Here is a 25142-nt window from a genome sequence, read left to right on the forward strand (position 1 = left end):
GAAGATTAGAAAATGTGTGGTTGAAATGATTGTGCCTGTCTCATTTAACAGTTGAATAAACAGCAGGTCTGGAAGACATTCTGGAGGTGGCATTGCCTATTCATGTCCAAGGAAAGAGTCAGTGTTGATTAACCATATTCTTCAAGAGAAGTGTCCAGAACACTCTCCCAAACTTCCTGCCTGTGATATGGATGCTTCAAATGACCTAATCTATTTTTCTAACTCATTCAAGAACCCAGGCAGATTGCTAGCAGAAACATCTCACATATGATGCTTTACTGCTCAGGAGGACAGCATAGCTCCCTGATCTCAAGTCACCCAAGGACAACTTCTAGCCAAGAAAGCAAGCATCTGTTACAAACACCTTAAAGAATGGGTAATTAGATAATGATATTGCCTAGACTCAGCCACAAGCCTGTAGTTTACAAGCAGTCGAAGAGCAGATAGTCCTTCCACTTCTGCTTGCTTCTGTTAAGATGTTCCAGCTCACACCCTCTACAGTGTGTAATGTCCCTTTGTAACGGATGCTAAGGAATCATTCTTTATAATTGTTTCATTCTCTCTGGGAACACAGAAGCCAAGGAAATTGCCTAAGAAATAAGGAGGAGGTGAAAGCACAGACTGCTGTCCCTGCTGCGTCAAGCAAGGCTCGCAGGATTCTTCTAGATGACACATCACCCTCAATAATCAGAGCGTCCAACTTCCGGCACACATCTTTAGGCAGTAATCAGACAGTAACGTTAGGCAAAGCTTCTGGCAAAAATCTTTAGGCAGTATCTTTAGGCAGATAAAGGTCAAAAGATCGTCAAAGATCTTGTGATAATAGTATGAGAACACAAGTCAGTTCCAAATGTGGAACTTAAGTGAGACTGAAGTCTTTTATGGAGCACAAGTAACTCAGGAGTTCTCAGAAAAGTAGCCTTGGATGGTACTTAAGCACTGAGGGGGTTGTGAAGATCTAGAGCACAGGGAGATCTTCCTTTAGGACATTACAGTACTCTGGTATTAGAGCTCTCTTTGGAAAACAGGTACTAGGAAGCTGCAGGTCTGACAAGCCTTTCCAACTGTCCCACATTGCTGCCAGGTACTAAGGTCTTGGTCAGCAATCAGAGGGAGAAACGGAAAAAGATGTCAGATTTCTTATCAGAATAACAGGCTTTCCAGTCCTGGAACATATTGTTTGCATTCTACGTCTAAATAATTTAGATTTGTATTTTTGAACTCCAGTGATTAAATAGTTCTAATATATGGAACATACCTGATTCTGCAGGTTGACGTTACACTTATTTACATAATTTCTTATAACTTATAATAATTACAAGTAATAAGTATAATATAATTATATATACTTATAATAATTAATACTTCTTATTACTTATTTACACAATTTCTGCAAGTCATTTTGTCATTTAAGGCTAACTTTCCAAGTAACTGGTAAAGCACAGCCTGATTTCACAAACGTTTCATAAAGACACCGTAAATAACTAATGCCCATTTTTGAAAATAGTTTAATAATCCTTCACATGAACACAAAGACAAAATAAATGTAGTTAATGCATAGTACTCTGGCAACTGGAATCATTACCTCACATACAGTAAAATAAATGATTATATACATTTATGTCCCAAGCCAATATATTTCCATATCTGTTATTAAAAACTACTTTTAGCTAGATGTCTCAGAAGCGTGATCCTGCTTCTAGATCGTTACTGCCTAAAGCACCAGTATAAAAAACATCTACTAAAGCAGCATTCCTGCCTGTCCTCTCTAAAGCTCTTTTATTTTGCTGGGCAGTGTACAGAATCAGGCCTCTCACCTCAAAATCTGAATACTCCTCAGTTATTTTAATATCCATGTCAGATTATTGTATTTTACACCAATTCAAAGTTGTTCTCTTCAGAAATATGTGAATTGCACCATTAGATTTGGTGAAGACCTACTTGTGTAGGAGGCCTGGCTGTGGAGATAACTGAATAGGATATATCCCAGGTTTTCATTTAACACTGTCACTGCTCCAAGCACATTTTAAAAATTCCAGAAAGGCAGATCCTAAACTATAAAATGCATAAACAGAGCTTGGAGAATGATTTTTTTTCCTAATATATCAGAAAGCATTAAAAGTTTAACTAACCATTTCCTTAAATTGGGAATGCTGTTTTCCTTCTTCCCTCTACCCCTTTCAGAACTTGCATGAAAAAATGTTGCAATCACATAGGAAGGGGACACATTAATAAATCAAGGAAAACTACATTTATGTGTAGAAAATAGATTTCTCAATTTCAGCATTAAAGAAAGCAAACATGCCAAATGTAAAATATTTTAATTAATAGGGCTACTTAAGCAACTTCCCAGTGAGTAAACTATAGCAAAAGTAAAGAACATAAAATCTAGCTTAAACGCAACCTTTAGCAATACCTTACATCTGATGTTCACTTTTAAACATAAAATGCCTCAGAACTAATAGCAACAATTTGAATCCATGATGTGAGCAACTTCAGTCAAAGTACGTCACTCAGCTTCTTTGGTATTTGGCTAACTCCCAGGTACATAGCTGTTTTGGCATTTTTATATATCAGATAATGAAAGCAGTGTGTAGTGTTTTAAATCCCAGAGGTTGCCTGCATCTATGAGACCTACAGTTAGCAAACTGCTACACTGCAATAAGCCTTACAAGAATTAAGTACTAAAAAACAAATGGCCAGGAACCACGAACTTTCAAACCATTATCTGGCACGTGCTAGCATATTAAGCAGTAATTCTTAGGAATTATAGATTCTTTGTAATTAGCAGCAGTCACAGAGAAACTGATTATAAATCAGCAAATTTTACAAATCTGCAAGTAAACAAAACTGAAGGTAAACATAGTGCACACGTTCACTTCATTTACTAATCGTACTATGTTTGTTCATTATGCTTTTTTTCTCTAGCAATATGTTGCCCTAATATTAATATTAAATAAATATAATTCTAGTTAAAAAAGACATTTTGAATATAGCAGTACAAGTAATCAAGTAAATGTTGCACTGCAGTTTACTGTGGATCACTGCTAGGGAAGACTGTCAGTGAAATTCATCATACAATATCTATTCCTCTGGAAAAACAATATTTGAATACTAAATAAATAAAATCCCTGTAATTCAGTTTATGACCAATGTTATGATAATAGTTATGATAAAATAAGGCACATGCTTTTCAAGTAATTTGCAATTGATTTGACATTTTTTTTCCAAATCTAAATAAAATGCCATCAAGGCCGAACTACACAGGTTTCTAGGTCTCAAAAAACTCTCCAGACTTATTTCCATGCCTCCATAAACTCTTGCATAAACAATCACAGCAGGAATCATTATGGAATGGTTTAAAGGATATTGCAATAAGAAATCAGTTAATGATGTAAACTTAAACATAGTTCTTTATGGACAGAGTGTTTGAGTTTGGTATATTAAGCATCAGTCATAGCTAACTAGTTATTACTAATCGAACGTAAGTGCAAAGATATCGTAATGTAAACTTCTGGGTTTCAGTGATCAGCTCCAGTAAAACCTATTGCTGTGCCCAATTCCCTCTCTTTCAACGTCCTTTCCTCTCAGTTTGTTGTTAATTCAAACAGAAAACCTCCAAAGCAACAAAAGAACCATTCTAAATGTGTTGCTTTTGCGGGTCAATTATTATTCTTTCATTGCAAGAAAGATCAAACAGGTGCACGACTGCTTCTACATCATTACTTTGTACCCAGGTATGCCAGACACATTCTAGTTATAAATAAGCACATAAAAATTAGTCAACTGAAAGTTAATACACTTGCATTACCTACAGATTCAAAATTTGACAAGTTTCCATAGCATACTCTCATTTTTGCTTACAGTCAATTCAAACGTTTTTAAAAATAGGGGAGAGTATTTTTTATGATTGACTAGTCTTTGCTGCTTGGGTAAACCCCACATTGATTAGCAGTGTTTTCTAAAAGCTCCTATTTACTCTTTTGGAGTATCACCTAAGAAAAACGACCATCTTGGAAACATTTAAATACATTTTCACATCCAACTGTTCTTCCTCTTCTTACTGTAAAACTATTCGTAAAAGTAATAGGCACTAGTTTTGAGCAGAAAAATAGCTGGATTTAATCATCGTGTGATTTATCTGTTACTCAGTCTTGTGAAACTGCCATCTGCTTCACCTACATATGTTTGCCTTTGACAACTAAATACAATCCCTCCGTTTGGAAATAATTACGATGCATCACTATATTACGCAGACAGGACAAAAGCAGCAAACCCTTCAAAGTTACAAAAGCATTTCGAGTCTGTATTTGGTGTGCAGTTTCTGATGTGGTAAATTCAGGCTCTGAGCTGTCTCAAGCCCAAAGTAAGCTTTTCTGTGTTCAGAAATTGTGAATGCTGAAAAGGGAGGGGGAGCTTCAGTTCAGATGCTAAAAGCAGGCTGATAAATTACTGCGATTGTACACAGTACTGATTATGAATGCCAAAACAGTCCTGTTGGATTATATAAGTAAGAAAAGTAACTTTTAGCTAAATATGTGGACTTAAATGCAAATAGGCAAGATTGCCAAGACAAGTTGTTTGAAATGAGAACTCGTTCACTGAGTGTCATGACTTCCTGGACAATATACAAGTTTCAGGTTACGTATAACGAACAATTTGGTCTTAACAATTAATCAAAATAAAATTAACCTAAGAGATGCTTGTGCATTGCTTAGCTTTTAGAGGACAGACATAAAACACAAATTTATCATTTTAAAACCAGACAATTTCTGTCTCCAGCCACAGTTTATTCCTGTCTGCTTTTTTACACAGCTGAATTCTTTCTGTGGCTAGAAGGACAAAATACTTCCACATTAATGAGCTAATCAGCTTAATTGCATAAACTTGCCTTTGTTGTTTTTTTTTTTTTTTTAATCTCAAGTTGAATCTCCAGAAGAAATAGTTATGCAGTCACCATTACAGGATTCTGTTATTTTTTCTCATAAAAGGAGAAATGTAAAGTTTTTTTTATATTCGTGTTCTTTTTCTGGAGATTCATTTACATCGACTTACATAAGAGAGCATTAAATATAATGAACTTCTGAATATATTAATGCCTGCAAGGCTTTCCTGCACATAGCTGAATCACATAGTACAGCCAAGCAAACAGTTAGGATGATACTTGAGCACGTGCTGAAACACAGGCCGGACTCTGAAGAGGTACAACTGGGTTTGTTTTATGCCTGTTGACAATATAATGTAATTTTAGCAATTTAACAGAATTCTAATGAATGTTAATTAACAAGAACCTGTCTCAATGATTTAGGGTCAATACAGTAGGTACCAAAAGACATGGAAATGAGAGAAGCTGACTGAATGATTCAGCTCACTTTTATCACCACCATCACCCACAATAAATGACCAGGCTTGGACCGATTTTGATCTTTTTCAAAATATATTTATGCATATGATGCTCATGTGTAAAGTCAGACTTCTCTGGAAAAACCAAACCAGTTCCCCAGTCAGATTTAATCTTCAGTGGTATTAATGAGCAGAGTCCAAAAAATGCCTCTATTTCAATTCAAGAGAGAAATTTCAATTAGCAAGTAAGGGAATGAATTACCATAGAAATATTAGTGTGTATTCTTAAGTTTAATGCTATTTCACTGAATGTGTAGATTTTATAATAAAATATGATTTAGCATAAAGTAAACTTTTTATAGTGAGATGCTACATATGAAGCCACCTATTTTATTAATCTTCAATTTTGCTTATAGGATGACAAATTTTACTCAGTTTTGAGAAAGTAAAAATGTCAAAAGTTTCATAATTGAGAAATTTCTGCATTTTTATTATCAACAAATTGAACTCTCTCACTATTTTCCAAATAAATAAGCTCATGTGAAACAGCAGTACCATATATAATTGTTCAATTCTCTAATATCTTAAAGGCAGAATTTTGACAGCTATTTGTTGAACTTGATAGCCTGTTATCATCATTTTTATTAGGAAACAAGCATCTAAAATCACTGGTACTTTGGGGGGGAAAAATCAACCAAAGACATTTACATTTACTTAATGGGCACCAGAAAAAAAGATTAGAGACAAGATAAAGGTGTGTTGTCCCAGTTTTTCTTCAGACTTAGAGTATTTAATAAGGTTGATGCAATAGTTCTTCTATTCACTGATTGATCCTCAGGTTTGTCACTGCTGAGCTATATCTCCGAGCCTGCCATCACACTGATGTTCTGATATTTTCCATCTCCAGAAATAGGAAGTCTCATCTAACAATGCCCTATCACACCAGCTCCATATTTCCAGTGAAAATGGAACGCCCATACTTTTTAAACTGACTAGTGCTGTATCTGCTAGAGACATCTTATCATACAAGGAACATTTTTTCACAACTTCTTTCCAGTTTTCTTTGTCGCGTGTCTGTTTTTGACAAGTTAAACTCACAGATGCACTCTGTAGTAACTTGGTCTTTCCTGTCATATGCTGAAGATCACAGTGCTGTGACTTACCTTTGAACCTGACTGCTTTGCTTCATGTGGAATGCACCAGAATCTCTCTTCTCACCCTTAGACATGACAAATACATCGACTCCTCACTGCAAGTACAATGACATCATGCATAGTAAATACACTCCCAGAAGACTCTTTTCCTGTATTTTTTTCTCCACTTAGTAGCTACATGAGTATCCTTCATTCATATTTTTTTCCATTATATCTGTTTGCCTGTGAACCACTGCAGATCTCTCTAGACCTTTAGTGCTGAAGACATACAACATCAACTTCTAAAATACTCGTATCCTGCATTTAAAAGACAGCACATTACACAGGTATGTTTGAAATCATCCAGCACCTAGTTGCATCCTTAAGCCTCCAGCTGCAAGCACTCAGTGAGCACACGCTTCTACAGTTCACCAGCCAGAGAAGCCACAGTGCTTGCCTCAGGACAACTTCAGAATGGTAACACGTAGCACTGGTGTTTCTCCAAACATTGATTCAAGTTTGGTTAAGCCTTTTGATTTCCCTAAGGGAACTGCACTTGTACGAGTATGCATGTGTTTTCTAGGGGTATGGTATTTCTTTTGTTTTCTTTGCTAAATGATTGTGGTTGTAATAATGCCGTTTCTTTATTTAAGCATCTAATGTAAAACTGATAACAAAGTTGAGGTAGATACAATTACTGCGTACACCACCTTAACTGTCTTTGCATTAATTTACAAATTAACTTCCCAACAAAAGTCTAATGTTCAAAGAAATAAATAACAAAATACAGCTAACATTTCCACAAAGACATCTACAACTGCATTTACAAGACAGCAGGAATTCATACAAATGTTTTGGTTACACACAATTTAAAAAAATGTTTTGCAAAAGTCCAATTCACTTCTGATTACTGCAGCCTACAGACAACTTCCTCATAAACAAGAAAGAAAGAAAAGCAGTAACTGTAACAGCTCACTAGCTCAGAGCTCCAACACAAGACTCATCCTCTGTTCCCACCTTCTTTTTAACCACACTCACACTACACCAGCAGTCAGGTAGTAGCAATTTGTTCTTTGAACAAGGCATCAATTCACTCATTCTTCAATTATACAGAAGAATTTCTAAGCAAATGAACCCAGATGACAATTAGAAAGCCGAGCTATTTAAGCCATGTAGCTGGTTTTAATTTTTTGTGTTTGTTTGTTTCCAATTTCAAAGCACACTTCGTTTAAATAATTCAGTACATCTAAATACATTATTCAAAATGAAGCTTAAATATGACAGGTATACTTTGGCTAAGATAAAGTTCCATCCTCAAGAAAGCTATCAACAATAACTGAGACAATTTTGTAACAGAAACACACAAAGAATTTAGAAAGCACTGATGGCTCTCATAATTTGCTGCGATGCTACCTTGTGAAAGGTTCCAAGTTAGGCACCATAATGTTAAAACCTTTCCCCATGTTCAAAGTGCAAGGTCTACAGTCAGGACACAATTATGTACCGTTAGATGTAACTATTATTACTTTGATGAATAGACTATGGAAGGCTTGAAGACAAGCTTGAAAGATAATTTCTTAAGATTTGATTAATCTTTCCATGCTAATACAAGAGAAAGCAGAAAATGGTTTCCTGAAGTGAAGACCTGGGCAACTGCATCCAATGTTATTAAACAGATAACAAAGTTGTCCACAGGGTGAGAAACTCATCAGAATCACAGGACTAGATGAGGGAGGAAGGAAGGATCAGATGTTTGTATCTGATGTGTCTGAAGAAGGAGACAAAAAGGTACTCACAGGTAAAAACCATAGCAATTCTGAATAGCGCAGGAATTTCCCACATTCCAGCATTACAGGGTACAATAGCCAGGACATGGCCAAAAAAAAAAAAAAAGTGCAGCACAGACAGGAGGGAATGATTAAAACTTAGAAATATTCCATGGGATGAAGTAAGGTTCTGGATGCACACGTCAGAGAAGAGAAACAGGCCAGAGATGATGCCAAAATTACAGCTTTGAATGACAACAGTTATGGTTATACTCTGTTCTTTCCAGTTAGAAGGTTTTGGAATGGAGAACAGACAAAGGAAACAATAACTATTTTGAAATATCATAGCCCAATTTTCATTAGAAACTTACGAACCAGCACCTAAAGACATTTGTTTGTATATACACGCAGTAGTAGCAAAAGCCACTGCCAAAAGGCAGATACAGGTATTATACAGTACCATAAGAATAAACCAGAATTGCTAAACTATTTTCTTTTGTAGGTGAAACTGTAAAATGACAAAGAAAAAGACATTACCTGAAATTAATGTCTTCACTACAACTTAAATACTTCGTCTTTTACTGCAACATTTTCTGTATTCAAGGAATATTGACCTACCAGTGGGCAAATGAAAAGGTACTTCTTTACCCTTAAAATTTTTCTCTCACAAGAAGAAATTTAGTTAATGCTCCTAATGATAGATGCCGTCTTACTCAAGCCAACTTTTCCTTATACTGAAATTGTTCACGATTAGACTGTAAATTACTCAGGACAGGGATCTATTAATAGTTATATCCTTTTACAAATGAACATGCTAAGACGAGTATTGTTAGGCAACAGGGATGCTACGAGAGAAAAAAGCATACTCCCATAAAATGAGCTGTGAAGACATTTCTTCAGGGTGTTTTTGCACAGATGTACCATTGAATTAAAAGCTAATTACTTCATGATAAATGATCTGAAGACAAATAAATAGTAAGGTGGTGGAGTATGCTGTTGATGCTAAGTTACTGAGGGCAGAAAAAGTAAACCTAGCTGAGCAAATCTGCCTACAGCCTCATAAATGCATATGCAGGTCAAATTTAAGGTAAATAAGCATAAAGTGCACAGGGAAAAAAATAATCCTATCCTTGATTTGTAAAACTATCTATCAGCTGTAGATGTTAACACTCAGAAAAGATATCCTGTGATCTATATAGTTAATGCCATGAAAACAATGTTCAATGTTTGTTCAACTGAACAACACTCAAAACTCATCAGTTTATCCACTTTTTTTCTTCCTTAACAAAACAAACAAGACTACAGAAATTATAAAGAAAGAACTCAATAATGACACGAAAACCATTATTTTGGCTCAGCATAAATCCATCTGCTCGTGTCTTGAGTACTGTAACTCCTTGTTTCCTCATCAGCAACAGCATATACTAGTGTTCACAAAGTACAAAATAAAGAGATGGTCTGTACCATATGAAAATATCAGATAGACTATAACTCCTCTGCTTGGAAAACACAAGACTCACAAGACTGGGGAAAGATATAAAATCATGAACTGAAGAAAAAAGATGACTTGATAGAAACTGTTATCAATTAAGACAGATAGCAAACACGAAAAACATTTCACACAATGCAGTCAAGTTGTACCGAGTAAGGACCTCCTTCCTGCAGTACACGGCAGATGCCAAAAGCCAACGTGGACTTAAAAGTAAACGAATACATAAATGGTTGTGCAAATTCATGGAATAAAAATGCACTGAGGACTGTGTTAAATATAAGACACCACTTCTGATTCAGAAAGTGCTAATGCCACAGTGGGTTGCATATGGAGTATTAAGGGGTCATATGATGTCCTATCTTTGTACTCTTCCTTTGTACACTTTCCAATACCCACTGCTATAGTTGCTTATATTCACATATGATATTTCTGTGAAGATTACAATTTCTGTGAAATACTATTTCAGGAATGCATTTATTTATAGCTGAATTCAACTGAATCAAAAAAGTGAAAGAGCTATGCAAAATAGCAAGATTTATCTCAGCCTTGAAAACATTCACATATACACTTGATTGCAGACTAATTGGTGCCAATAATGTGTGAATAAAAGTAAATGCAGGATTATTATCCCAAAAGGAAATTCACATACTCTATTTTGAAAACTTTTAAACCAGGAAACTGTACAATTATACTGGCTGTAAGCGTACCAAGACGGGACAGAATTCCTTTTTCTTTTTTTGGGAAAGCGCGTAGGAGGTATTTCTAACAGAGGGAGGCCTGTGACGGCACTCAAGTTCCGCCGATTTGCCTTTTGAAATACAAACCACTACTTATTTCCAACTTCTTACGTACAGAAGTTACTCTGTTCGTCACTGCACATTGTACTCGCTGTCAGTGATCACGCTGGATGAGTTCTGCACATCGTCAGCCCTTAGGCCCGGACCCTGCAGCTTCCTGTTACACCGCGGCTTCAGCGCTGCTGGCAGGCAGCAAACTGCAGGCACGGCCGCTCAGCCGCTTCCACAGCCAGCCTGGTTCAGCAAGCCAGCAGAAAGCGCCATGTGGGACTTACCTGGCCTGGTCTCTGGACCGACTTATGCCAAGCGGCACAGCGCTGTGTGGAAGCGTGTCCCAAAGGGCACTGCAAGTAACGAAGGGGCTAAAGACGCAGAGTTATAATCAGAATGTTAAAACCCCAAGCAGTTACAGTTAAGGAAAACGAACGAGCAGGATGAACGAGCTGTGCAAAAGCCCACCAGCTGCCTGTCTTCGCCTACTGCAGCCCGAGCGCCGCTAGCAGCCTGGTCCGAACCGACGGCTGTGCTCCGCTCCAGAGGGGTTAGCGGTAAAAAGGATCAAACCTGGGCTGGAGACGGGGTCTGACCTGCCAGCTCAGTTAATGAGGGCTGAAAAAAGCGCAGAAAGCTCCCCTACTCGTACTCACTTTTCGTGTGCTTAAAGAACCAGACGGTCCTTACAAGGCGAACGCTTCGCTATTCTTTGCGTGCCGCAAAGCAACGTCCGCGGGGTGCCTCAGAGAGCCCCCCAAGCTCTCCTCAGCGGCTCGCCCAGCCAGCGCCGCTGCCGCGGGGCGGGTTTGTGGGACCTGCCCCAGGCATTTTTCCTCAGAGCTTCCCGGAGCCGGGACGCTGCCGGGTTCGGCTTCGGGCTCCTCCGCTCCCCGCCGGCCGCGGCGGGACGGGGCCCGGGCGGCCGCCTCAGGGCGGGCGGCGGGAAGGGCGCGAGCCGCAGCCCCGGGGACGGCGCCTCAGCGGCCGCTCGGCTCGCGCCGGGCGGGCGGGTGCGGGCACACACGCACGCGGGCGCGCGCCTGCCTCGCCCGGCCCCTCCCGCCGTCCCCTCCCTTCGCACTTTCCCCCCCCCCCGCCCCCGCTACCGTGCGGCCGTTAGCGCGTGGCAGTTAGCGCCCAACCGCTCCCGGGGCGCGTGCCGCCGCAGGGGCTTCCGCGCGCGCCGTGTGCAGCGCCGTGAGGGAGGGCGGCGGGCGGGCGGGCCGGGGCCGTGCTGGGGCCGTGCTGGGGCCGTGCTGCCCCCGCCTCCCGCCCCCGCCGGGGCTTCGCCAGCGGCCGCTGCCGCCGGTGAGCGCTGGGAGGCGACAGCGAGGCCCTCCCGCTGGATCCGTTCGGGGGAGAGCGAGCGAGCGAGCGAGCGAGGCTCGTTACCTTTTCTCTCTTTCCCCGTCGCTCCCCACCATGCGCCGGACGCCGCTGCCCGCGGAGGAGACGCCGCGGCTCAGCGCAGCGCCCGTCTCCTGAGGAGATGAGGGAGGCGCGGCCGGGCCGGAGCTAGCGCGACCCGCGCCTTGCCCCGTCCTGCCCCTCCCGCCGCCCCGACCACCATGAGGGACGAGAGGGAAGCCGCCGCCGCCGCCTCCCGCCCCGGCCCCGGCCCCGGCCGAGCCCCGCAGCACTGCCAGCAGCCGGACGGCGGCGCGGAGAGCCTGCGGAACGGCTACGTGAGGAGCTGCGCGACCCCCCTGCGGCAGGACCCCCCGAGAAGCTTCCTCTCGCTGCTGCTGCTCCCCGCCGCCGCCTCCTCTTCCTCCTCCTCCTGCTGCCGGGCTCTGCTCAGCCTGGCCGCCCTGGCCGCCCTCGTAGTCTCGCTGCTGGCGCTCCCGGGCCGGGGCAGCGCCGGGGGCCAGCAGGACGGGAGCGGCTGGCGGAGCCCCCGGCCTCTGCACGCCTTGCTGAGCCTCTCCCGCTGCCTCAGCCCGCTCTTCAGCATCGCCTGCGCCTTCTTCTTCCTCACCTGCCACCTAGCCCGCGGCGGCGCGACCCGCTGGTGGCTGCTGGCGCTTCCCGTGTGCTGCTACTCGGGGGACTTCGTGGCGCTGCAGTGGCTGCTGCCCCCCGCGGGGTGCCAAGAGGAGCCCCGAGCCCCCGGCGAGCCGCAGATGGTGGCGGGCAGGCTGCTGACGGTGCTGGGCTCGGTGGCGGCGCTGACCCTGCTGCAGAGCTCCCTGAAGCTCCGCCGGAGCCTCCTCGTCTTGCTCTTCTCCAGCCTGGTGTGGCTGGTGTCGCTCGGCAGCCTCCACTCGCTGCCCCCGGCCCTCCGCCCGCTGCTGGCCGGCTCTGTCGGGGCGGCGGGCTGCCTCCTAGCCCTCTGCGGCGGCGAGCGCGGCGTCCTGGCGGCCCGGAGCCGGGCAGCGCACCAGCAGCATCACCACCACCCGCGGCTCCCCAGCGCGGAGGAAAAAGTGCCTGTGATCAGACCCAGGAGGAGATCGAGCTGCGTGTCCTTAGGGGAGACTTCGGCCAGCTACTACGGCAGCAGCAAAATGTTTCGGAGACCCTCGCTGCCTTGCATTTCCAGAGAGCAGGTAGGTTTCTCCGAAACTGCAGGGAGAAACTTTCCGAGGAGTGAGCGCCGCTCGCTTTGCCTAACCTCTCAGTGGGTGCGCGCTGGATGTCTGCTCGCTGTCAGACGCCCGTTAAAGAAATGGAGGAAAATAGTGGTTCCTTAGCGGGTCTTAATTTCTCAACTTGGTTCTGCACGGCCGATGTAACCCTCCCTTTTGGTCTGTATGGAAGCTGAACCATACCAATGCATTTGCAATAGCATAGAGGGCTCGCTCGCTTTTCATACGACCTTAATTATTAAAGCGTAGCCCTTTTTCCTTAAACAAACAAACACCTTCAGCTATCAGCTACCTTGTTTCTTTTCCAAAGCCCAGCTCCACCACTTCTGGCAGACTTCACCAGAGAAAGAAACCACAGCTTTCTAGCTGCTCGGCACTTCACTTTCTTCCCGCTTTCTGTCGACAAAAAGGTGCTAAAGAAAAACACAAAATCAGATTTTGAGGGATATTTTGTACCGATGTTTGGCAGTGTTTGAGTGGCAGGCGCCCTTCTGCCTTGCAGATTACGGTCTCTCGTTTCTCTCTCTCCCTCTTAACCATCTCTTCCTCGCTCCAAATAACTTAACATTAGGTTGGGGTTGATTGGATTTAAGCAACTACTTTTTTTTTTTTTTTTTTAACTGAAGAGAGAGCTGTTCAGTAGAGTCTGGAAAGATGCCCAAAACGTTCAGTTTTCTTGAATGGAACTCTGTTGGTTTCTCCCTCCTGGAAAACTTGTCAATGAGTCTTGTTTTTCGCAGCGCGAAGCCCCGTGTGGGGCCGGGTTTGTTTATGTTCGGTACATTGCACGTGAACTGCAGGACGCCGAGTGGTGTGCCGGCGGGATAACCAGCCCCTGATGGAGGGAGGATGAGGGGAGAGTTCGGAAGGAACGTGCAAGCCAGCAGCTCCTGCAAGGGATGGTTGCCGCAGAGTCCCCCATCTCCCGCTGTTGTGGCTGAAATTCATGAATGCTAAATGCAAGTTTCTAACTCCGCTTTGTCGTGTGTGCCATAACGCGCCTCTTGTGATCGACTGTGAAGTAGGTCGGAGGAGACACGAGGTGAATCTGAACAAGCGGGGTGGTTTTCGAGCATGTCGTGCTCCGCGTTTATGCAACAGAGTAAGACAGCAGTAATCGTTCTTTGCGTAAAAGGTTGAAATGCAAGTGTGCTGCAGCACGCTTCAGAAGTAGCTCATTCAGTAAGTTTTTAAATTGTCAAGTGCAGACTATGAAACGAACGATAAATATTGTAATAGCAATTAAGATATGTAGGGAATATTGTGTTGTAATTTACTTTCTCTGCTCTGATCCCTTCTAGATAGCAAACGCTCTCTTTTTTTCTGTCATTTGTCTGCAGTATAAAAAAACTCAGAAAATGCAATAACAGCTTTCATTAACCTTTCTAGATGATAAAAGATATTTGTTCTCATACAACTTACTAAATGCTTCCTTTGATATGCAGCTCACTTCCTAAAAAAGTATGTGTATATTTCAAGTTAAGGCATTTATTATTCTTTAAGTAACATCATAAATGTCAACCAGAACTAAATACATGGAATTTATTGGCAGTACTTAAATCATACGTGTTCATAATAAAATGCAACTGTTTGGTAGACTTCCAGAATTTGATATCTTCATTATCACCAGAAGTGAACAGAAACAACAAAGAGATCTAAAGTTCTTTATTTTCCTAATAGTCTATTACACTTTACAATAAATATTTGTGCTTTGTTAGCCACGGTTTAAATTGGATTCACAGATATACGTTCTATGCAGTATTTTATGAGTGGTTTTTATAAGGATAATACAGGCTAAATCTTCTGATCTCCTGTCTGACTTGGAGAGAGATCAGACATTGCAAAGCTGATAAAATGTCAACTGTTTGGGCTGGGGGTGGTGGCATGGGGTATAGCCTGTGACTTTATTTGAATAAACACTGTAAGGTCTTTATATTGCTTCCTTGAAACAGAAGGAAAATACACACTTAATGCTCTTCAGAGAGCATTTATTATGTGAACTTTCTTGAAAGATTGATTGCGTGTTTTGCAGATGTTTATACAACATTGCAATGCTTCTTTTTCAATATCAATATTTTAAGACAGTGGGTTTAATGAGCATTGTTTGGAAGATCAGTGGAGTACAAGGAATGTGCGGCAAGTCCACCATGCCAAGAATACTTTGGTGAATGACAGCTAAGTAACTATTGTGATTATATTTGATGTATTTTATCCAATTATTCGTGCACATTGAACCCCTGCAAGCAGGGACACACGAGAACAAAAAAGGCAGATGTAGATTTTAGTTACCCTGGGGAAAACAGAGAATGCTACTATTGACCTTAAGTTTCCGGTTACTTGTTGATTTGAAATTATGCCTGACTCTTGTCTAGTTAAAACTATGAGAAAATAATTGTATTGGGTTGACTGTTTTTTCTTCACAAATAAGCTTAAGCTAACAATTGTCAGGGGTCTTTCCCCATGGGGAGCGGGAGGGTCAGCAGCTCCACGTATGCGCACCCAGCAGCGTGCACATGTTGGAAGCAGGTGGAGCTGTCACTGTTTTCTGGGATAGAGGTGGGAAGAGGCCCTGTGAGCATGATGCTGCGAGTGCTTTCTAATTTGAGCAATGTGTTTGTCATAGTCAGAGTATTGCTTTCTGTACTTGAACAGCTATGGCAGCTATAACACTGAAAGGTTGTTAAAATTTGTTCTTACTTTTTATAGGAATGTCCGTGCTTACTTAGCCACCAAAATCTACGAATTCATGCTGCGTATGTTTTTTCTGCAGTACGCATGGCTAGTGATGTTGTTTGGTGAGTGGGGGAGAAGTCTTGAGTGGATTCTATCTTTAAAATTTCATGCGAGTATACTTAAATGCCATTACCAAATATATAAATAGAAATACACATAGAACAAAAGAAAGCAATATGACTGAAATTGAGGCTAAAAATCATGCAAGTGCAGTGTCTTTTCTGACCTCTACTATATTAACAAGAAAAGTCCATGGAAATTCATATAATTTTAGCAGTACACAGGCTTTTTGAATCCTTACTTCAGTATTCCTCGACCTAGAGAAGAATTGCTTATTAGCAGTATGAGTGCGGTATTGATTGCTATACCATATTTTGTGTAGACAATGTCTTGATTACAAGTATTAATCAAATGCTAACGTCAGCTGTACCTACTGGTATCAAAGGGATTATCTTCATTGGCTGATGAATACTTACCACTCCGTTGCTCAATTTTATTTTTTTTCCTGAAAGACAAATCAAGATTGGGAATCTTAAAGGTGTTTGTCAGATCTTTATACATAATATTCGTCTTAAAAAATTCTGTAGTAAAGCATTATTTTTCTTTAACAAGCTGGTGAACATGTATATGAGAGGGAATAACTATATATAGGACATTTTCTAAAATGTCCATTTTTCCTTGTAAAAGAATAGGCCTTCCTAATTATGCGTAAGATACGTGTGTCCAAAACAGCCTGCAACTAGAGCTGACTTATTTTTTTCCCTAACTCTCTGAGTATGTTCAAATAAGTAAAGAGGCTGAGATACTTTGATAAAGACATTCATGTTGCATTCTTAATTAAGGAGTTGTTGTCTTGTAATTAGGCTAGTGAATTGACCACCACCTCCTGCCAGTTTCAGTTTGTGGCTATCTTGTATATTTTACACCTTACCTTAGGAAGGTAAGGATTTGATTTTGAGAATCTAAAATGTTTATGTAACTTGAAATTAATGCAGTTTGTCCTTTATGTAGACAGTTTGTGTCTATTTCCTATTCTTACATTATATTTTGTCCTTAAGTACTGAGGCTATTAGCTTCCTAGTGGAGAAGCTACCTGTCGGTATGTATTTTACATTGTCTTAAAGTTATTAAATTCTGATACTGCTTGCAGCCTTAGGAACCCGAACATATTATTGGTTGCAGCCAATAATATGAAATGGAGCTCTTCTTGCTATGTACCCAATTAGCCCTTTGCAACGTTCAGTAGTGGTTGCAGTGACCTCTGCCTAAAGTGCACCTGCGTGTAAGGATTTGTTTCTGTTGTTACCAGAATCTTTGTATCTTTTGGGTTTTTATCGTCTGTCTTACGTGAAAAATCAATGTAGAAAGGGTGTGTTGAGCTGTGAATGTGATCAGTTTCAATGGGAAGCAAGTGAGTGTTTGGAATATACAAAGAGAATGACTACATGGTGAAAGTGACAGTCTTGGGAAGCCATTTTTGCATCTGTATTTTGGATAAGTAAGATTATTTTTTTAGTTCTCTGTGGCCTTGAAAAATCTTTTGTGCTAGATGAAATGAGAAGACTCCTAAGAAATGTTGTTGCTTCTTTCTCTCTCTCTCTTTCTCTCTCCTCATTTTGTAGTTAGAGTCTTGAAGTATAATACCAGAAAGAAAGGCTGATTTGAGAATGGTCTGCCCATAGAGACCCGTAGAGAGAGGTTGGAGCTTAAGAAGCCATCCTGTGCCAAAGCGATTACCAGGACCATAATGTGGTTCACAGAGAATGACAAAAAATGCTGAGAGTGCAATTAAGAAGACTGACTGCTCTTAAGAACTCTGTTAGCTAAGTCCATTGTAAGCTGTTGTTTAGATACTCAAAACTTGATGGGAGTTTGTTTGGGGCACAAGTAGTACACTGAAAAGGAGGGAAACGTGTTTGTAAGTTGTCAGTGTAGCAAAAGGGGTTAATTGTTTCTGCAGGTGTGACTTCCTGCGGAGAAGATGTAAAGAGAGAAAGGAAGGAAATCAAAGACAACTGCTGAGGAAATGATGGAGAAATCTGGAGGAAGTATTGCAGGTGGTGTATTACAGGAGTGACCAGAGTGCAAGTAGGAAAGGAGTGGAAGGAGCTGGAAGAGAAGTTTCCAAGAAATGAGAAATCAACTGTGTCAAAGGGAACTAACAGGATAAACTGATAAAGTTCTAGTTTTCATCTTTGACTTAGGAGATATTTTAAAATTATGCAAAAAATTGTAGAGATGAAAGATAAAAGGTTCCCAGGAGAATCTCCAGAATGGGAAAAGAGGATGGCCTCCACACTGCAGTTCACGGGCAGTATGTCCTGTGAGGTTAGATTTGAAAGGAATAAAAATTACAAGGTTGCAGGCATATTTTACTGAGGAAAAGACTCAACTCCTGTGCAAGCTATGTGCACACGTATATGCTTGGCAGTACCATCAAAATGGAAACACAATGGCCTTAGATTTTTCAAAGATATGAAATTCCAACAAGCTTTATGAAGAAAGGTGGGTGGGAAGACCCTACGAAATGTGCTCTGACGTGGGGCAGCTCTGCGGTATGAGCTGAACTCAAGGAATCCACATCAGTGTCTCCTATGTCATGAGTGAACACCACAAAATTGTTAGTCTGCTCCTTATTTGACATTTGATACGAAAATAATCCTTTTTTTTATGCCTTTTTTTCCCTTCTATTTTCCTTTTCTGATACCTAAGAAGTGAAAACTTTGCAGCCTTACCATCATTACCTTCTTCTATGAGGAATGATATGAATTAGCAATATAGGTATGTTGGTTTTTCTATATCCATGTTGGTAATAGTAATTGAAAAATATGCATGTGGCTTAATTTGGGATGAGTGCTTTCAGTATACCCAAACCACACAGTCTGCTCCCCCACCCCAGTGGAATTGTACCACAAGCCTGTGGCACACCTGCCTGTTTCCATCTGTTGTCAGTACAGCTTTATCATCACGAGTTCATAAAATAGACTCTTCTGAAAGTGAGTGAAACTTAAGGCTTGCAGAGGGAAGTTTTATCAGTTTTACTGAAACAACAGCTTAAATATGAAACCTTGTGCAGGCATTCTGGTATTAGTGTCTCTTTTAACCTTCATTATTGGTCATATTGTATTTTCCTTTGATTGGATTAAACCCTTTTAACAGGATGGGAGCTAAACTAAAGGGTAAAAAGGCATTCTTACACTAGACTCACTGTCCCCATCTTTAGCATGATTTTTGTTCCAGTGTGGCCTAAAATTAAAGGCTTATATACACGTTCTGGATCTCTGGGTCACTGATTTTGTTAGTTTAATATTATAGATGCAGTTATAAACTATATTCGTTTTTCTAAAACCTTTTTTCCTAGGTACTCTTGGGTGACACCTGTTTCCCACTTCAGGAATCTTGTTCCTTCTGTCTAGCAGATTCTCATAAAGGAATTCTAAATCACTGGGTGCTCTAAGTTACTAACATAGGATAAGAAATACAGGTTAAGAACAGGTATCGGTGAGTTTTCTGGTACTTTTGGTTCTTCAGAACAGTTTAAATCCTTTCATGCAAATTGCTTGTACAAATAATGTTCTTCAACATTTGATTACTGATAAACACTAATCCTCATGTTACCGTTATTTTCTGTGTGAAATTTGTAGGGTGGTCAAGGAACTTTACAGTGTGTATACTTTACAGAAGTGGATGGCCTCTCAGCTGGGCTTGTAGCTTTGGAAGCTTTTGATTATGTAGTAACTTTTGTTGAGCTTTCTCTGAGGCAGGTATTGATTTCTGTATTTCCAGGACATTGTTAGTACTTAATAAAATTTAGTGTCATACATGTAGTTTAATGACACTGACTCTAAAAAGAAAGAAATGTATTTGAGAAGTCTGAAGTGATTGTCTTGATTGACATCCACAACAGCCTGCATTTCATCTGGTTTGCCATCTAAACAGTGTAATGTGTAAACACACTCACAGATTCTTTGATATCCACTCCTGCAGTTCTGTAATGCTATACATTATCAGTCCATCAGAATTATTCTCATTGCAGAGTCTGAACTTCAATTTCAGTTCATTTAGGCTGCATTTTCTTAGATATGAGTGGCTACGGTCCCATGTGTGGGTAGGAAGGGAGTGAAATAGTGTTAGAACCTGAAGGTGTGATGAGCACCTGGGAAAAGTTTAATTCCTGCTGTGCCTGTGAAATGCACTGCCCTGATGAATGGGCTCTGACGGGAAGACATAAAGGCACGTGAGCAGTTTTCTTCTTGAGTTGCTGGACCTGTGAGATGCAGGCTTTAGTCACCCAAGGAAAGCTGAACGTTGATCTGCATTATACCGCTCCCGCTGAGACTGTACATACAGAAATGCACTGCAACAGGGGTACGTCTACTGTGAGATGCTGGTTACAGCCTGGGGTAAACAAGCGTATACATTCATCAGTTGAGGGGCTTTGCTCTTCCCAGTGTGTCAGTAGAGCATTATGTTTCATATCATAACTAGAAAACACAAACAACTTTGTGGTATTGACCCCACATTCGCCCCATTTTTGTCCTTTTTTCAACCTGCTGTTTTTTTTTGGGCAACATACCATTCATTTGGGGATTACTGAAGTGTTCTTCGAAAGCAAATTTCAAATGGAAAAAATAGAATTACAATGAGGGAACTTCAATTGGTTATGCACATAGATGTTTATTAGCATCGTCTAGTGTTTTTTTAAATTTTTTTTTTAAATAATAAAAAGCTAAGCAATGTTACTTAGGATCTTTCCAATGAATTAAAGAAATGTAGCCTGTCTAGATGAAGTTAAGATGAGTAATTACCATGATGTGAATACCAAATAACAACATTGTGCTGTTATGGCAAAGCATAGTTGAAAGTATTTTGAAAACAGGCATCTGTTCACTTATTTTATGTAGTTATAGGAGAATATTAATTAGAGTCTATCTTGGAGTTACTTGCTATTCTTTTATTCATAGCATAGAAGCAGAATGCTTCTATGCTGTGGTAGTACTGTAAATCTGTTTTTTCCTTCTATTTGGAGTTTCTGGTGAACAAATTTGCTTAGGAAGATTTTGGAACAGCTGTTGTGTTAATGACCAATATTCTTGTTGGTTTTAATTTTATTTATGTCTCATGACTAGCAGCACTTTTGTTCAATGACAAAAGTTTTGAAGAAGCTTGAAAATAATAGGTTTGCGTGTGAATTTATGATGTCGGGGAGGAAATAAGACATGAGTAGATGAGCAGAGGCAGACACTGGCTATTGCTTTTAAGGTTAGCCTATGTTTTCAGACCCTCTAAGACAATGGTCATCACATCAAAGACATCTGCAGAATGTTCTGAAGAAAATAGCACTTCAGCCTGTGTGAAGGGTAAAGATTCTTATTGAGGGTAAAAATCAGAACTAAGATGCTGAAGTTGAACAGTCTTGGTAAAACCAAGTAAAACTGTGTTTACATATGAAGTGTAACATTGTTAAGATTATTAAGGATAAAAAATTCAGGACAAATTAATTTGGAATCTAGTGTTGTATCTGGAAATAACAAGTTGATACCTTGTATGAATTTGTGAGGAAAGACTCATACAGCTTTGAAAATGGTGCAAACAGTGTTTCATATAATAAAGAGATGCAATTTCAGAACTAATAGCAAGTCAATATAACTTCAGTAATACATGTATCACAGTTCTCCATTAAGTAACAAAGGTGTCATTTTTCTAGTATGAGCCTGGCTGCTGTTAAAATTTCATTGCTAAAGATTGGTAAGTCTTCCATACTTGCCTTAACGTTTGTTCTGGTAGGAAGCTCTCTAGAGTCTGCACAGAGCACATTAGCTTTCAAATGGAAAAGAACATGTGTTTTACAGTGTTTAAGGAATGAGATTACAGTCCTCACTTGTTAAAAATTCACAGGGTTTAATGTAATTTATAACTTCAGTTCTAGCTGTAGGTGTTAACAATCTCAAATGAATGCATTCTTAAAGCTATGTTCCTTCCTCCTACCTGATGATGGACAGGTTTGGTGTGCGTTTAAAAGGTACATCTTTGTTTTAAATTAACTTGGCCTTGAAAGTACAAGAAAAATAGTATCCCAGAAGATTAATGTTCAATAGTAAATTGCTTACTTGCTCGTCTGTCTTCTTTGTAATTTCATTTTTCCTTACCATTCCCTGTCCTTAGCTGTTCCTAATTTTGCCATCGTTTTAATACCTCTTCTCACCAATGTGTTCTCTTTCTGCACATTACAAGACCGGTAACTTAACTTTATCCGAAATTACAGGTATCTTTCAGCAAAGACATAACAATGTCCTGACTGGAAACATTTTCACTGTTTTTAGAAACCTTTCAAGCAAATTATTTAAAAAAAAAAAAAAAAAAAAAAGTCAGAACATTTGGTAACACGATTGATTAAACAGAAAAAATAAATATTTCTTTGCATTTACAACATAAAAATGTTTCTAGAATCCCTTACATGAATACTGCATAAATGTCTATGAATCAAAAATGACAAATAAGTAGACTGCATTTGAAAAGGCATGTATATTTCTTTTTGATATACTCATACAGACCGTATCCTTTATCTTGATCATCTGCAGTATTGTGAAGTTCTTTTTTTTCATTTTGTTCCTTTAGTTCTCTAAGTTACAAGCAAGGTGTTCACTCACCTGCTTCATTTTCTATAAACATAACTGCAATTCTTTTTGTGAAGTGTGAGCTGTTAATATGTAGACTTCTGCAGCTGGGAGCTTATTCTTTGCTACTCAGATAGAGTCTGTACCTCTTCAGTAGTTGCAAAGCTTAAAATAATCTTCCATTTATTTTTTTGGATAGACAGGACAGACGTTTTCTACGTTTTCTTTGGAGAGCACTAAGCATTTAGCCATCTTGCTTATGGTTTGCCTCTTTCCTAGTGTAAGCAAACGAAGAGAGCAAAGTAGGAGTAGTATTGGATTGGGTGCTGTAGCTGTTGCAAGAGTAGCTGGCTGACTAGTGACAACAGGGAAGGAATTGTGCCTCAAAAAATATTTACTGAACATCTTACTCCCTTCATTTCACCTCCGCTCAAAAACAAAGGCAAAGAGTTAGAGGATTTGTATCCTTCAAAATCCCTCCTGCACCGTTTGAGTGCTGTAAGAAAGCTTTGCCTGATCTTTATGATACTGAAGTTCATACATGAATTTGAGATGTTACATTCTGATTACAGCTTGGGTTATAACAGGATCAGTAGGAGCAGAGAAATATTTTCTGTCCTGAGTCTTGAATTCTATTTGCCTCCACAGGGCAACCAAATTAAGCTGAACTTTTGCAGAACTTATTTTTAAAAGAGATTCTGAATTTTATTTCCAGTTTCTCAGTAATACTTTAGCTCAGCATGTCTGCTAGACTCCCAGCTGCGTCCCAGGTCTGTCTTTTTCTTCCCGTCAGCTCTGTTTCACTTTTTGAGATGTTCTGCAGTGGTATCCCTGCCGATTTAAGGAAGAGGCATAAGCTGAGAAAAGCCAGAGTCAAGAAGAACTGTGAGTTCCCTGTATCTGTCTTGTCACAAATGTTATTTGGGAGGTTATCCAGCTCAAGTGGACAGAGCTGTATTTTCTTCTTTTGTCACGGGCAAAGTATGGCAGGAGGCAGAGCTGGAGAAAGTGTATCTCATGGTGGTACCTCCTGTAGCTTGTGGATTGTTACAAAGCGTGGAACAGTTCTGCCTGTTGCAAAATTCACTGGATCATTAGTAATTGGATAGACTTCCAAGGCTATCTGAAGGCTCACAGAGGCTAGCCCTCTCTGCAGGATGGCTGTGTCATCAATGACATAACTGAAATGGTGAGGTCATTTGGTGCCTATTTAGATATGAACCATATTTTGTGCCTTCTGAAAGACCTCGTCTGTGGATGTTCCTCTGTTTGGTTCTAATCCAGACAGCTAAAAACTCATTTTATCAAAGACATCCGATACAACCATTATGTTAGTTTTGTAAAAAAAATTTTCCTGAGCCTTGAGTCCCATAACCTAAAGCCACCAAGTGCCATTAAAAATACACTTTGAAGAACTAAGAAGAAAATTGTTATCAACAGTTCTCAGTTTGGAGATGAGATTTTTCTCAGGGCTCTCTGATCTCTTGTTGAATAGAGTAGGGGTGGGAATCCTTTGGATCCCAGGATCCAAACAACCCAGCAAGGTTAGTCTCACTGGTTTCTGCTGGCTTGCTGTTTCTCCATTCAATTGAAGAAAAATGTTTATTGGTGAAGAAAATGTTTCTTTCCTTGTCATATTTTTTCCTCTGCCTTCCTATCTGCTATACTGGTGCTGTGACATCAGAGCAAAGAGGAATGCAGGTGTGTGGGAAGAAACTTAGAAGTGATGCAGTGGGAAACTATACTAATAGGGTAGAAAAGCCTGCTGGCTGAAACATCTCTGTTCAGAGAAAAATGTCACTGGGAGGCTAACAGGTAGTTAATTGCTAACTAAGCCTCAGCATTGATTATATCGTGTAAACATGGTGGCCCTTTTTGTTTCTTCTTTTCTAGATAAGTATGGCTGCCAGTGCATACCAGCATCCCGTTTTTCAGAGCTCTACGTCGGGATGGTCATTTGTCTGTACACTTGGGCTTCTTGCCCTAACACTTTGTTTGTGTAATATGGGTAAATTGTGATGAGATGTGAGCAAGAAGGCCTCCTGAGAAACTGGAGAATCTGATGAATTTGAAAGATTGAGATTATTTCCTGTTATTGGAAAATCAGGACTATTTTGGGGTTCCTTTCAGAGTAGTTCTAGCTTGGTGTGAACCCGGCCTTTTTGAAAAAATCAGTAGACAGTCACTAGCTTGGTCTCTCCTTGCACCTTGACATTTCTGATACCTAGTTCTCTTTTAGTGGTCAGGAAGCCGCTGTGACAGGTCGTTCTGGTGGCTGTCATCTGTCTGTTTCAAAATGCTTCAGGGGATTTCCCACTTAAAATTGCTTTGAGTACATCAATCAGGGAAGGCGGGAGGCTTTTTTTTATCGATAAATTTCACATGCATTTTGCCTTTATGAAGCATTGCTTAGAGTTTTTAGTAGAAAATCATGACCTTTATCTTTCCTTTTTGCTTTCTTTGTGCTGCATGATTATTCCAGAGTACAGAAAAACAGTTAAGTTTGACACCAGATAAGCACCACTGTCAGCATGCAACAGCTCTGTGCTGTAAATAGTTTGTTGCATATTTATTTGTGCCCTGAAGTGGCCAAATTCAAATTCACATTTAAAAATAAACCCTAAAATTATCTAAATTGTTTTGTGCAACATATTGTCAGACAGGCCAATGCTTGTGCTT

General features: G+C 40.4%; 2 protein-coding genes across 19 annotated transcripts in view; one reads left to right on the top strand and one right to left on the bottom strand.

The window, feature by feature from the left end:
- Positions 1-11571, bottom strand: part of PSMA1 (proteasome 20S subunit alpha 1) — a 30788-nt gene extending 19217 nt beyond the window's left edge. The window contains exon 1 of the mRNA XM_080595891.1: positions 11179-11571. The gene's annotated coding sequence lies outside the window, so the exon portion shown is untranslated. The remainder of the gene's footprint in view (positions 1-11178) is intronic.
- A 92-nt stretch (positions 11572-11663) lies between these two features.
- The window catches only part of PDE3B (phosphodiesterase 3B), a 107937-nt gene continuing 94458 nt past the window's right edge, over positions 11664-25142 (top strand). For all 18 annotated transcript variants that reach the window (XR_013952284.1, XR_013952285.1, XR_013952286.1 and 15 more), the window contains exon 1: positions 11664-13074. Coding sequence is in view for 2 of the 18 variants with exons in the window: in XM_080595794.1 (XP_080451920.1) it covers positions 12094-13074 (981 nt within the window). In the remaining 16 variants the exon portion in view is untranslated. The remainder of the gene's footprint in view (positions 13075-25142) is intronic.

This window comes from Anser brachyrhynchus (assembly GCF_964034855.1).
Source record: "Anser brachyrhynchus genome assembly, chromosome: 5".
Lineage (NCBI taxonomy): Eukaryota > Metazoa > Chordata > Aves > Anseriformes > Anatidae > Anser > Anser brachyrhynchus.